The sequence below is a fragment of the Sarcophilus harrisii genome, chromosome 5, assembly GCF_902635505.1.
Source record: "Sarcophilus harrisii chromosome 5, mSarHar1.11, whole genome shotgun sequence".
NCBI lineage: Eukaryota > Metazoa > Chordata > Mammalia > Dasyuromorphia > Dasyuridae > Sarcophilus > Sarcophilus harrisii.
Genome location: NC_045430.1, coordinates 187,580,781 through 187,595,157, shown reverse-complemented (window position 1 = coordinate 187,595,157; position 14,377 = coordinate 187,580,781). Strand labels below are relative to the sequence as shown.

General features: G+C 35.8%; 1 protein-coding gene across 1 annotated transcript; it reads right to left on the bottom strand.

The window, feature by feature from the left end:
* Positions 1–2,265: 2,265 nt before the first annotated feature.
* Positions 2,266–13,379, bottom strand: TMEM213 (transmembrane protein 213). Its single transcript, XM_023505465.2, has 3 exons — positions 13,143–13,379; positions 6,234–6,299; positions 2,266–4,077 (listed from the first exon to the last, which is right to left on the bottom strand). Exons 1-3 carry the CDS (start codon positions 13,222–13,224, stop codon positions 3,908–3,910), a joined length of 318 nt encoding a protein of 105 aa, XP_023361233.1. The 5' UTR covers positions 13,225–13,379; the 3' UTR covers positions 2,266–3,907.
* Between the last annotated feature and the right edge of the window lie 998 nt (positions 13,380–14,377).

Sequence of the window (14,377 nt, the reverse complement as noted above, 5' to 3'; positions counted from 1 at the left end):
TTATATACTTCAACAACAAGATTATATGGTGATCAATTCTGATGGACGTGCCCCTCTTCAACAATGAGATGATTCAAATCATTTCCAATTGTTCAGTGATAAAGAAAATCAGCTACACTCAGAGAGAGAACTATGGGAACAGAGTGTGGACCACAACATAGCATTTCCACTCTTTCTATTATTGTTTGCTTGCATTTTTGTTTTCCTTCTTAGGTTTTTTTTCTTTCTTTCTAGATCCAATTTTTCTTGTGCAGCAAGTTAACTGTATAAATATGTATACCTATATTGTATTTAACATATTTAATATGTATTGGACTACCTGCCATCTAGGGGAGGGGTGGGGGGAAGGAGGGGAAAAGTTAGAACAGAAGCTTTTGCAAGGGTCAATGTTGAAAACTTACCCATGCATATATCTTGTAAATAAAAAACTATAATAAAAATTTTTAATTTAATTTTAAAAAGAAAGTATGTTCCTTGAAAAAGCTAATCTGTCAGTGAATGATGATTTTATCTTTATGTCTCCACTGTTTAGTTCAGAGTGTTTGATAAATACTTTTGGCATATCCAAAATGCATGCAAAGTAGATACAATGTCAGTTCAGAAGAAAGGCATCAGTACCTAGGAAAGGTATCTTTCAGGTGATGCTTTAGTGAAGTGATGAAAGAAACCAGGGTTTAGAAGAGGAGGCAGCATGAATAGGCGGAGGGGGCGGGGGAAGGGGGTTGTGGCGTGAGGGATAGCCAATACAAAGAAATCAAGAAAAGACCAGAGTACCCTGTGCAAGTGTGGCTGGGTCACAAAGTGAATGGAAGCAATTAGTGGAAAGGGAACAAGGGGCCAGGTTGTGAAGAGCTTTTAAGGCAAAACAGTTTATATTTGATAGGGAGCCAGCCCCTGGAGTTCAGAGTGTGATAGATTTAGAACTGGAAGGGACCTGATTAAACTTTTGCATTTTACACATGACCAAACTGAGGTGCATAAAGATTTGGTGACTGGAGACATTGTCAGTTGTAAACTTTAGGGAAATTGCTTTGATGTTTGTGGGAAGGATAGAGTGGGGAGAGATTTGAGACAGGTAGATCAATTATTAGAAAACTACTATAATAATCCTTGCTGTAGAAGGAAATGGCAAATCGTTCCAGTATTTTTGCCCAGAAAACCTCAAATGGGACCCCAAAGGATCAAACAAGACTGAAAAAGACTCAGTGACAAATAATAATCCAGGTGAGAGGGGCTTAAACCAGGGTGGCAGCTGTGTAAGTGAAGAGGTGACAGATAGGAGAGATGTCATGGTGATAAAAATGACAAGCATTGGCCACTGATTAGTTCTGTGGGGTGAGAGGGAGGAATTGAGAAGATATCAAGGTAGTGATCCTGGGTGACTGGAACAATGGTGGACCCTTCAACAAGAATAGTATGAAAGAAGAGTGAGTTCAGTAAAAAAGATGAGTTACTCTGGATATATTGAGGTGAAGATACATAAGCTCAATTCAAAATTCTTAATTATTAGATTAAATTAGATTAAATATTAGAAGATCAGGATGGGAGAAAACCTTGGTGGGGGGTGGTATTTGGACTGATCTTTAGCACTGAGATAGGCAGAAAGATAGGAGAAGACTCTGTAATAGGAGGGAACCACATGAAGAAAGGTGAATGTAAAAACTCAAAATATGTTTAAGGAATAAGACTACAGCAATAGTCCAACTGAATGTAGAGGAATAGAAGATAAGACCAGAAATTAGTTTGGAGCCAGATTAGGAAATGTCTTGAATGGAGAATGTTAATTCTTTCTGTAGGACAGCTAGGTTGCGCAATGGATAAGAGTTCCAGGAAGATTCATCTTCCCGAGTTCAAATCTGGCCTCAGACATTTATTATCTGGGCAATTGTAGGCAAATTGATTTCTCAGTTTTCTCATCAGTGAAATGAGCTGGAAAAGGAAATGGCAAACCACTCTATTAATCTTTTACAAAAAGACCTTAAATTGAGTCTCAAAAAGTTGGACATGAATGAAAATAACTGAACATTTCTTTAAATAGACAATGAGGATCAGGGCAGCTAGACAGCACAATAGATAGAGCGCTGGTCTTGAAGTCATGGAGCAATCTGAGTTCTAATCCAGCCTCAGATATTTGACACATACAGTGTGACTCTGGCCAAGTTACTTATCCCTGATTGCTTCCCCCCCCAAAAAAAAAAAAAACCTAGCAGAGAGGATAATAAGATCAAAGACTTACTAGAAGGGATCTTTATTTAGTATTACTCCCCTCTTTTTACAGATGAGGAAACTGAGGTTCATAGAAGTTATTTGATTTAGCCAAATTCACATAGCTATCGAGCACCACAGGTGAACTTCTCAGCTGGACCCTCAGACTTTTCCTACTGTACCACTCACTCCTGGGAGATGATCTTTTGATTAAGATTAATTTTTGTGGTAGGTGAGTAGGATGGATTTGGGATGGGAGAAATTGTAGACTGGGATCAAGGAGAAGCTATTGAATTCAATCACATGATAACAAGGGATTGACCTATAGGCTGTGTTAATGAGAATGGAATGTAGCAAGAGAAGAGTCAACTTTGAGGAAGATAAGGACTGGATTTGACAATTGGACATAGAAACTGGTGTATGTGTGTGTGGCGGGGTTGGGGGCGGGGGGAGTCTAAGATGTCTCTCAGATTTCAAGCTTGAATGACACAGAAGAACGATAATACAATTATTCCAGGAGAAAGAACTGCTTTGGGAAAGAAAATAATTTTGGATGCTTGCAATGTACCCAATCAAGTCTTCTACTTTTAAAAAATATTTTTTATTGATGCCTTTTGCTTTTACATCACATTTTCCCCTAGTTCTATACCATTGTCCTGCCCTGCCCCCTATCCAATCCTACTTTATAACAAAGAAAAAAAAATTAAATAAAATTGATAGTCACTATTATCTGAAAATATATACATTTTCCCTCAATATGCCTCCCCCTCACTTTTGTCAAAGGAGACAAATATGTTCCCTGAACTGTTCTCTAAAACTTTTTTTTTGCTTTCTCAGTCACTCAGAACTGAAAAATCTTGTGATTTTTTCCCTCTTTTCTATTGTAGCAGTAATATTTATATGCTAATTTAGTTTTATTCCATCTAATTTCCAGAGGTTTTTTTTTCTTTTTGTACATGTGGTTACACAGTACTTGATTTGTTTTTATCTTGGGATTTCTTTGAGTATATATCTAGTAGAAGGTTTTATTGGGTTGAAAGGTATGAACAGTGATGTCACACTTTTGCATAATTTCAGATAGGTAACCAAACTAGATGGATCAATTCACAACATTACCAAGAGTATATGAATATTCCTTGCTTCCCACAACTCCTCCAATGTTAACTATCCTTTTTGTTTTCTTGGTCAATTTTCAGGGCGAGAGATGAAAACTCAAGAGTTGTTTTAATTTGCATTTCTCATCCTGATTTTGAGGAAGTTTCCAAATGTCAATTAGTGTAATTTAGAATTTGCAATTCTTCCAAAAGCTGTTCATGACTTTGACTATTTATCTATATTTATATTATATTTATCTATAGAATGGCTCTTGGTTATTCTTTTTTTTTGTATCCCTGAGTGTCAAGATGATGCTGGGAACATAACTGGGTATTTCACAAATTCTTCCTGTTGATTCAATTCTGCAAATGTTTATGGAAATAATTCTAGATATTAAACTACATAAAGAGGAAAACTATAAGGGCCAAATCACAACCCTTTGAAACTAAGTATAAAAGTACTATTATTCTTGATGAAATTGGACATTTTCTTCTTCTGCTCCCTTTTAAAAAGCATGTTGAATCTTATTTCAAGGCTTTTCTCTTTTCTTCTTCATTTAAGAAGAAACTGGTGGAATTTGATAGTCTGGCCCATGGAGTCCCAAATTTCACGCTTGCGTGTACTTGGATTCTTCAGGTGTTATCTTTCTGAGTTTACCCACACAGAGCAAAATAAGGGTGAGAAACCAGAGACTCCAGCCAATAGCTGCTGCAATCCAACCATCTTCATCCATTCCATGCTTACAGCACTGGGCAGCCTTAGAGCAGAAATCTAAATCTATTGAAGAAGAAATACATTTCACCATCCTTCCTCCTTTTTTTCTTCCCCATATAAATATCATTTAATTTCAATAGTTATTATCCATAGAAAATGGAGAGTTTCCCTCTATAAACCAAAGTGATATTACTGAAGAGGGATTAGACCATGTGGACTCTGGGTCGTTATCCTGAGGAGGATGAATTTGCCTGACTTATGCACACATTCCCCCCACTTCACTCCTCCTCCCCTCTAGCCCTAACTCCCCAACCCATGTACTCCACCTCCCATTTTCCCGCTCCCTCCACCCTGCAAATGAGCCATATTTATGAGAGAACTTGCTAGTGTTAGAGCTGTACTCATGTGGAACAAGGCAAAACTAAGGAATCTATGAGAAAAATCAACTCATTAAAATAAATCCTTGGTCTCACATTGACCTTGTATTTTTCAACCTTTAATCTGGTATTGACCATAGCCAGTGAGACACACATGGATTTTTTTCTAACTTTAAAATATAAGGTCCTCCCTAGAATAAGGTATTTATTTTTATTGTAATTCATAGAAAATAAATGTCCATGTGCATCTAATCTGAACCCCAAACTCAGATTATGATTGAATTGTTGAAAATTACTTTTTTTCATCTTCTATCTGTTCATAAATAGGCAAAAAAATTGATGTTTGACCCCACAATAATATATCATATCTGAAGTAAGAGCCAGCAATTCACAGCACAGTAGAATGTATAAATAAGCACTTCCATTTTCTACCTAGTAATTTAATTATCTACTAAATTCTGAGTTCCCTGAGGGTTGTTCTCAAGTTTATTTGTTTGTTTTTAAATATATACAAATAATAAAATATGTTTGTTTCCTTTGTTAATTAGATTTTTAAGATATCATTTAAGGTAAAACTATCTCTTAAAAAAGTTAACAGAAAATTGTCAGAATGGACATAAATCTACTATTTTATAATCAACTACTAATAATGTTTCAATATATAAATTGTAGGAGCATGGAGATAAAGCTAGAGAACATCTTAGATGTCCAGTTTCCTTATCATATAGATGGGGAACTAGAGTCTCCAAGAAGTTATGTGCCCAACATTACAAAAGTTTTAAATTATAGAGCTAGAATTCGAAGCGGGTCCTCTTATTCCAACACTATGATTCTTTCTTGTACATCATGTTTAGTGCCTCTTCATCCTTCACTCCTGCTCAACACCACGACAGATCTTTTATTAGATATTATAAAACCTCTGGATTCCAGCAAATTACAAGCAATGTTTGTGAGAAAACTTACTTCCCAGATACACAGTCACCTATGTGAGTGTCGAGGGTAGCAATTTTTAGTATCCAATGGATGGAAGTCTAAGGGAGACAGATTTTGGCCCAACATGGAGGGAAGAGCAGCATGCTGTACTAGAAAGAATAATGGAGTTGCAGTCAGAGAATCTGAGTTCAAATCCTAGCATAGTCACTTATGTCTTTAGTGATCTCAGGCAAACTATTTAATTTTGCTTTGCCTCAGTTTCCCTGTCTGTAAAATGACTTGAGATGACTTTTAATGCCTTTTTGTAGGTTCCTAGAAGCCTCGTGAAGTAGTAATTCAAATTCTTTAAATAGGAGCAGCTAGATCGCACAATGGATAGAGCATCAGCCCTCAAGTCAGGAGGACCTGAGTTCAAATTTGACTGCAGATAGTTAACATTTCTTATCTGTGTGACCCTGGGCAAGTCACTTAACCCCAATTGCCTCAGCAAAAAAAAAAAAAAAAAAAAGAAATTCTTTAAATAGAGGTCAAGTGATCATATCAAAAATATTACAAATGAAACTTTTGGATTTGGTAGATTGTACTAAGTGCCTTTCAACCTTGAGACTTTATCATTTTGAAATTTAATGTGTATTTCAATCTCCCGCCATCTTGTCCCAAGTTACACCAGATGACTTGTTTATTAGGTTCTCCATGAAGTTTTTCACCCAATGACTCTGAAGATAGATTAATAGAGAGTAATCTCTCAGGCTTCTTTTAGAGAACAGGGAGAAACATGGACAGTATACAAAGCTGTCCCCACCCAGGACTGGGGAAACCTAATAATCATCCCCAATAATCAATGAAACTTAAGCAATGGAGAGGTTGAAATCCCGGGCCATGGAGCTTCAGCAGCCGTAGAAAACTTACCAGAGCACTGTGCTATGAATGCCGAGTCTGACACAGGAAAAGGAACGGATGAAGAGTTGTGTGTTTCTGAAAAAACAAGAACAAAACAGAGAGGGAGAATCAATACAACAAAATGAAGGGTTACTGAGCTGTCCTAGAAATAAGAGATGGTCTTGTGACTGTTAGACCCATGGGTGGGGGGTCACAGCAGATGCTGTTACAGGTTGACTTTGACTTTGTAAAGACATTGTAAGAAAATGGAATACTTTGGTTTAACAGGTGATGTTTCAAGTTCATTTCTTCTTCATTCAGGACAACTCACAAGAGACCTGTCAGCTTGAGAGGTAAAGGAAAGAGCCTTCCTTGTTAGCTTTGTGATCAGAAACAAGTCAGCCTCACTGGCTCATTTCTTCATCTCTAATATGGGTAGAATATTGGCAGTACTTAACCTTCTAATCCAATCTAATCCCATCAACTCTAATTTTAGAGTTGGAAGGAAGCCTAGAGGTCATTGATTCCTCTCCCAGTGTTTTACAGATTATTAAACAGCTCTTAAAAGATTAATGAGCATTCAAGATTTTCATCAACCTGGGGCACTCCAGGTTTGGAAAGTTCCTTGCAATCAAGCAAATTAATATCTATATTTAGTTTATGAATACATAATATATATTCTATGTAGACAAGATAGGGAGAGATTAAGTGATTTGCCCAGTCATGCAGCTAGCAAATGTCTTATGGATTCCAAAGGCATTTGAACCCAAATCTTCCTTATTCAACAAACAGCTATCTATTCAATATTTCCTCTCACAGACTGATATTAAAACCAAAACCAAAGCCCAGAATGTTTCAATCAGTTTTCTCACTTGTTTTCAAATCAGCCTGTATTGCAAGCTACTTATTAAACACAACATATACTTTAGGTTATTGGACTACTTCATCCTTGACACCATCTTTTAAGCTATTTTTTATCTTCCTGGGCATGGATAGTGTCAGAGATTATAAGATCCTACAGTGATTACAAGACACTGATATAATGAATGGGAAAGTTTTTTATGATTGTAGCTCTCCATACAAATTTGAGTCACTATTAAATGAATTTGAATGGAATGTACACATTCATTAAGGAATCTCAAGCATTTCCTCAGCATTAGTACAGGCACTTAATGGTACAAATTCTCAAGTAGCCCTAGGGAAAGGAGGACATGTTCCCAGGTTACAGGTTTAAGTTTTTTGTATATATAATGGGAAGAAATTAAATATTCTGTTTGGGTTTCCCTCAATAGACTTCGTCTTACAAATAAAGTCTGAAGGTATCTCTTCCAGCATATTATAATGCTATTCATCCTATTCTCTTGACATGACAAGAAACTAGAAAGCTCCCAAGTTCCCATTTTAGGACACTGTGTCCTTCAGGGACTTTGGTTTTCGAAGGGAGGGGAATACTAGTTTGAAAAGAGAACTATTATTTAGCCTAAGGCATAAAATTGTAGTTCTAACTAAGGTTTTGCTACCCCACCCCAAGCCTCTCAAAAGTTTGACTCAAGTACTGTAATTAGTTGATGTAATCTGACATAATTTATTTATACCTGAAAGGCATGGGGATTGGGGTGGGGAGAGGCATTTGGGTGGGAGAAATTGATTTCCCAACCCTTTTCACCTTCATTATAAAAATGGTTTTCTTGACAGGTTCTATCTTTTTTTTTTTTTGCCAAGGACAGTGAAAATAGTTTCTCACCTAGGTGAAGCCAAAGTCAATTGATGATGTTATGTTTCCTACAGAAAAGTAAACCCTCATTATTCCAGGATTATAGACGGAATTTGGGAACTCTTAAGTATAGATAAACTTTGTGTTCCCAGTATAAGAGTTAAGGATCTAACACTGTTGATCCCCAGATGCTTCACCCTGAGGTGCAGGTTCAAGATAGCACCCAGGTGCTAAGGGGCCTAGGTGCACTTACTATAGTCTCTGGTGCATAAGATTCCAGGGAAATAAGGCATTTGAAAAATGCAGAGATGGGTTGGTTGAAAGGGAAGGATCGGCTGAAGAGGAGAGGGAGGGGATGGTTTATAGGGTCCTAAATTTATAACTGGAAGGAATCTTAAAATCCATCTAGTTTAATCCCTTTATTTACAGGTGAAGAAATTGAGACCCAGTTGAAGTGGTTGAAATCACGGATATGTATCAGCACAGGAGTTTGAGCCAGATTCTCTGTTCCAGTCAATATTTTGGATGTGATATGGGTTTGATACCATTATTATTCTGTTGTTCTTGTTCAGTTATTTCAGTCCTGTCTTCATGACCCTATTTGGGTTTTTCTTGGCAAAGATGCTGGAGTGGTTTGCCATTTCCTTCTCACTTTACAGATGAAGAAAGTAAGGCAAACAGGGTTAAGTGCCTTAACCAGGGTCACACAGCCAGTAAGTGTCTGAGACCAGGTTTGAGCTCAGTAAGATGAGTCTTTCTGACTAAGGACTTATCACTCTAATGTCAACCTTGATGCCCACTACTACTATTTATATACCTTAAAGACATCAAAAAAAAAAAATGCAAAATGATCTATCTATATCAGTTCTTTTTGTGGTGGTTAAAAAAAAAAAAAAACTGGAACCTGAAGATATGTTCGTCGATGAGGGGGAAAGTAAACAAAGTATGGTATATCACTGTGATAGAATACAATGGTGCCAGAAGAAAAAAGTCAGAGTTGGTTTTAGTGAAACCTAGGAACACTTATGAACTAATACAGAATGAAGGGCAAAGAGCCAGGAATAATAACATTATAAAGACAAACAGCTTTGAAAGACTTAAGAGTTATGATCAATCAACCAACCATTCAGATACTAGAAACAGCTATCACGTAAAGTTAGTCATTAAAAAACAACAACAGAATTTCTACATCCAAATAGGTATTATCCCTTTCAAAGTCACCTTGTAGATATGTACATTTGTTGTTCAATCATTTTGGTTGTGCTCAAGCCTTCATGATTCCACACAGGGTTTTCTTGGCTAAGATACTGGAATGGGTTGACATAATAAACGTGTAGCTGTCTGTACATTTACTAATGGCAATTTATGTGGCTGCTTCATAAAATGCTTTGGTTACATGATCTCATGATGATCTAAACATTTTAGGACCCCTATCTTAAGAATTAAAATTTGAGAATCATTTTACAAAGCATAAATGAAACATCTCATTTTTAATTTTTTAAAATTCAATTTTAATTAATTAGTTAAATTCAGACTTGGTTTTGAACTAAAAACCTAGCTTGTTCACTCACCTTTTCATTATTAATTGCAAATATTTATTGGTTTTCAAAAATCAATTTCATCTTTCAAAGATGTAGAATGATGTAGGTAAAGTACTTGATAAACCTTAAGGATGAGGTCAACTATTAGCATTATTACTATCATTTTTATTATAGTGGGCAAAGCCCATTCAGATTCTGAGTTGCTACCAGGGAAATGGTCTTTTTCTGGAGTCCATTTACCTAATCACCACCATTAGGACTTGTTTTTAAAAGAAAGGTGTCTATTTAACATGTATAGGACTGCTTGCCATCTGGGAGAGGGGTGGAGGGAGGAAGGGGAAAAGTTAGAACAGAAATGAGTGCAAAGGATAATGTAAAAAATTACTCAGGCATGGGTTCTGTCAATAAAAAGTTATAATTATGAAAAAAATGCATACTTATAATTTTAATAAAAATAAATGATTAGTGCTGTGTAGAAATAAAATAAATAAAATAAAATAAAACAAAGGTGTCACAAGGCAACTCCAATAGGGAAATTTCAAAAATGGTTTTAAGCTTGAAAAGCATTATTAGAACTAGTAAATACTCTTCTATAAAGATTGTTTTTCAGGACAAAATATTCAGATTCTAGCATGTTTGTTACAAATTAGTCATATTACCTTTTGAATCATACGTCATGGCTCTTTCAACCACTTGCCACAATAAACATTCTTGGTAGTTATTTCCTGTCTACTTTGTAATGAAGCCAAATCAATCTAATCCTCACCTTTCTGACTGTACTCTCTGCTTCTTGAAGAAGTTTGAGAACCCCTGGATTTTCAGTGACAAGATAGTATAAGGGAGGACAAGTGGTGAGAAGGGAACAGGGGGCAAAGATTCAGTGTTTGGAGAAAGAATAATGAAGTATAATGTAATATTTCTGAGCAAAGTTATACTGTGAACCAATTATCCTCTGTAGATTTGTGTGTACAGTTTTACCTGTACAGTTTTACCTGAAATTTATAAGGAATTTGCTCTAACTCAAGGGTAACATCCAATTCCCACTGATTAAGGTATGGTCAACAAAAGTGAACAGAAAATTTAGAAATATGGGGAAGTGTATTGCAAATCATCATTAAACTTTTTCATTAAAAATTTTGAGATACTGTTTCATTCCTATTAAATTGGCAAAAAATAAGTAAAAGTGAAAAGTCAGTCCTGGAAGAATTGGGGAGAAACAAAGACCTAGATCCATTGCTGATTGAATTAAAATAGTAGAATCTTTTCTTTCATCTTTTAAAAATTTGTGTTCTTGTGAATATTTTACAAAATACATACTGGATAGAAAATTGGACTTGGGATCAGGAAGACTGATCTTTCTGAGTTTAGATCTAGTTAGCTGTGTGACTCTGGGCAAGTCACTTAACTCTGTTTTCCTCAGTTTCCTCATCTGAAAAATGAACTGGAGAAGAAAATGGCAAATTTTTGCCAAGCAAACCTCAAATGGGGTCAGGTTTGACTGAACCCAACAACAACAAAATCAGTAATAAATGTATATAATATATAAATGAATAATATATTAGGTGCTAACTGCTCAAAAATTTTTGTATTATGGTACAAAAATCAAAAAAAATTATAATAAGAATAAAACTTATAGAAAAATAGAATAAATTATAATAAGAATAAAATAAGAAAGTTGGCAAAAATTGTAAGAAAAAGGAGATAGTATTATCACATTTGCCTGAACAAGTGCAACCTCATACTGCCTTCCCCTGTAGTTAGGGAACCAACACTTTCATATTGAAAGTCTGAAACTGAACCAACAGTTTCAATAGAAAAAGTCTGGACAAGTTCTTTTATAATGGCACAATCAATTGTTTTGGAATATGATCTGACACCTTGCAAGTGTTATAGAATAAAAAAGATGAAACAATGAAAAGTGAATAAAAAAATCCATCAAAGCAGAAATGACTATATATAAGAAAATTATATACACAAATACATGTACAGGAGTGAAGAGAATGAAAGGCATAGAGGGAGAAGTTAACAGACTGTAACAAGTACTTTATATTTTGGAATTGATTTTCAAAATCTAAGTAGTGAATTTCAGTTTAATTGCTGTTTAAAATTACACGAATAATTTATGCATATATTTGCATATTTTACACACATAAATTTAATTTAAAAATATAATTTATAAAGAAAAAACAAGGATTTCTCTTAGTAATAGTTTTGTGGACCATTGAAAATTTGCTATTGATGGCAATTGGGAAATAATTTTAGAGAAGCATTTCCCAAATATTTTGGTCTCGGGTCCCCTTTACATTCTCAATTATTAAGGACACCTTCAAAGAACTTTTGTTTTACATGAGTTACATCTATAAATATTTATTGTATTAGAAATGGAAATAACTTAGAATTATTATGAAAATAGTTTAGAATCTGTTACTCTAGAGGTTCCTCAGATTACACTTTAAGAGTAGATGCTTTTGCAAGAGTAAATGTTGAAAACTATCTTTGTGAATATTTTGAAAATAAAAAACTATTATTAAAAAAAAGAATAGCTGGTGTGGAATACTATCCTAGAAAACAGGAAAATTTGATTCCTCAGTTTCTTCATCTGTAAAATGAGCATAAATAATCTCTAAATTCCCTTCACCTCTAAGAGCTATATTCTAAAAAGTACATGGAACCTAGAAAGCACTATGCAAATATTCTGATCCTTTGATGTTATGAATAATGTAAGGGAGTTTCTTAATCTTTGTGTACATTAATTTTTTTTCTCCTTGTCATATGAGGATATTTCATTTTATCTGAGAATAAATCAAATGGTCTACTAACTAGAGAAAGCATTGAGCTATAAAAGGAATTATTTATTTTGAAGGAAAGGAAGCAATAATAGGGGGCTTAGAATATTGTCAGAAGAAAATAGAGATGTTTAACATCTCTATAGATGAAGTAATCATAGATGAATAGAGATGAGTAAACATCTATACTTCCATAAAATCCATGATTCTATTGGTAAGTGTGTTCCCTCCTACAAGATCCAGATCTCAACCCCCACCATGCCTTAGGAGACAATATATAATAGTCAGCTTACTATTGACCGGTTGTTTTAGCAAAACAAAACAGAAAAACACCAAAAACCACTCTCATCACCTGGTGGCTAGCCCAGAGATAATAAACTTCTGAGAATTAGGCTAAACTTGTCCTTAGTTAACAGACATAGTCCGCTTTCCCAGCCCTCTACTGACAGTCTCTGGAATACTCCGGGTCAGTGACACATTGGAGGTAGGGACTGACAAAAAGAGAAAAGTCATTTCACTGACCTTCTAGGAAAGGAAAGAAGCTACTGGTAAGTAACAAAATAAAACTATTTTGGAGTTAATTCAATCGTTAGGTCTGGGGAAACTTTTTTTTGGTGTTTTGCTGTTAGCAATGGTGAAGAAAAGCTGAATACATTTCAGAAGAGAAATGTCAACACATCTATGAGTGTGCTCCAGATGAAGTCCGGGAATTTGATCTTTGTCAACAGGAAATTAAATCTAAAAAATCCCCTTCCCCAATTCCCAGCTCTATCTGGACTGAAAGTCCTGTTCCTTTTTCCCTGGGCCAAATCCCCTCCCTCCTTTTTTTTCTCTGTTTTGATTTTTCCCTTCTTCCCTCTCCCTCCCTCCTTTGTGGAGAACAAACACATAATTCTACCTGCTAAGCAAGTTGTGTGCAAGGACGCAGACAAGAGGACGAGGCTGATGGGAAGGTACGTTGCAAAGGAAAGCTGCTTCATGGTGGAGATGGCAGGCACCTGTCCAGACTGGCCTTGTCCTCTGGAAATCTTGAAAATGACTCTGGCAGACCACAGGAAAACTTCTGCTCTCCTGTTTAAAAGAAAAGAGAAGGGGTGGAGCAAAGTGAACTCCCATCTAGCTGCTCTTGCTTCTGGAAAAGAGAAAGGATTCCCTCCCCCCACCTTTAAACTGTGAAGTTTGGGAAGTTGAAGGAGGAGTTTGTGTTTTGTTTTGTTTTTGCTGATTGATTGAACAGGGGACAGGGCACCGGCTGAGTTGGCTATGTCAGCTTAATTTTCAGATGCTTACTTGCTGAGTGTGTGGCCCTAGGTAAATCACTCAATCTCTCTCAGCCTCAGTTTCCTTATCTGTTAAATGAGGATCACAATAGCATCCAATTCAAAGGGTTGTTGTGAGGATCAAATGATGTATAAATATTTACTATATTATCTCTGGGAAGGGAAAAGAAACAAAATATGCATATTAAGTAAATTCAAAAAGTGTGCCAAATAATTTCAAGAGGAAGAGAGTGTAATAACTCAGGAGACAATGAGTTCCAGACCTTTAACTTCCTGTGTTGATTTAGGGAAATTACCTTCTCTCACCCTCGGTTTCCTCAACTGTAAAAGAAGGAGTGGACATAGCGATCTCTAGGTTTCTTATAGCATTAAAAGTTTTAGGGTTAGATGGCTTGGTATTGCCCAGCCACAAACCTGCCCTATTAAATAATAGAATTTTAGAACTGAAAGGGACCTGATAAATTATCTAGTCCAATTCTCTCAATTAAGAAGTGAGGGAGGGGGCAGCTAGGTAGCACAGTGAATAGAGAACCAGCTCTGAAGTCAGGAGGACCTGAGTTTAAATGTGACTTCAGACACTTAATACTTCCTAGCTGTGTGACCCTGGGCAAGTAACTTAGGCCCAAATTGCATCAGATAAAAAAAAAAAAAGTGAAGGAAAACAAGACCTATAGGGTTGAGCAATTTTTCCAAAGTGATGTAGATAATCAGCTCCAGAGTCAGGTTTTGAATACAGGTCTCTGATTTCAAATCCAGACTACAAAAATTTTCAGCTACAGATTTCCTATTATTATTATTATTATTGCCTGAACAAAGTGCAAACTCATACTGCCTTCCCCTATAGTTAGGGAAC

Excerpts from the sequence above, each read along its gene's own strand:
- TMEM213 (XM_023505465.2), bottom strand. The coding sequence starts at position 13,224 with ATGAAGCAGCTTTCCTTTGCAACGTACCTTCCCATCAGCCTCGTCCTC. Across the intron at positions 6,300-13,142 it reads GCACACAACTTGCTTAGCAG|AAACACACAACTCTTCATCC; the intron begins GTAGAATTATGT and ends TTGTTTTTTCAG. Across the intron at positions 4,078-6,233 it reads ATTCATAGCACAGTGCTCTG|ATTTAGATTTCTGCTCTAAG; the intron begins GTAAGTTTTCTA and ends CTTCTTCAATAG.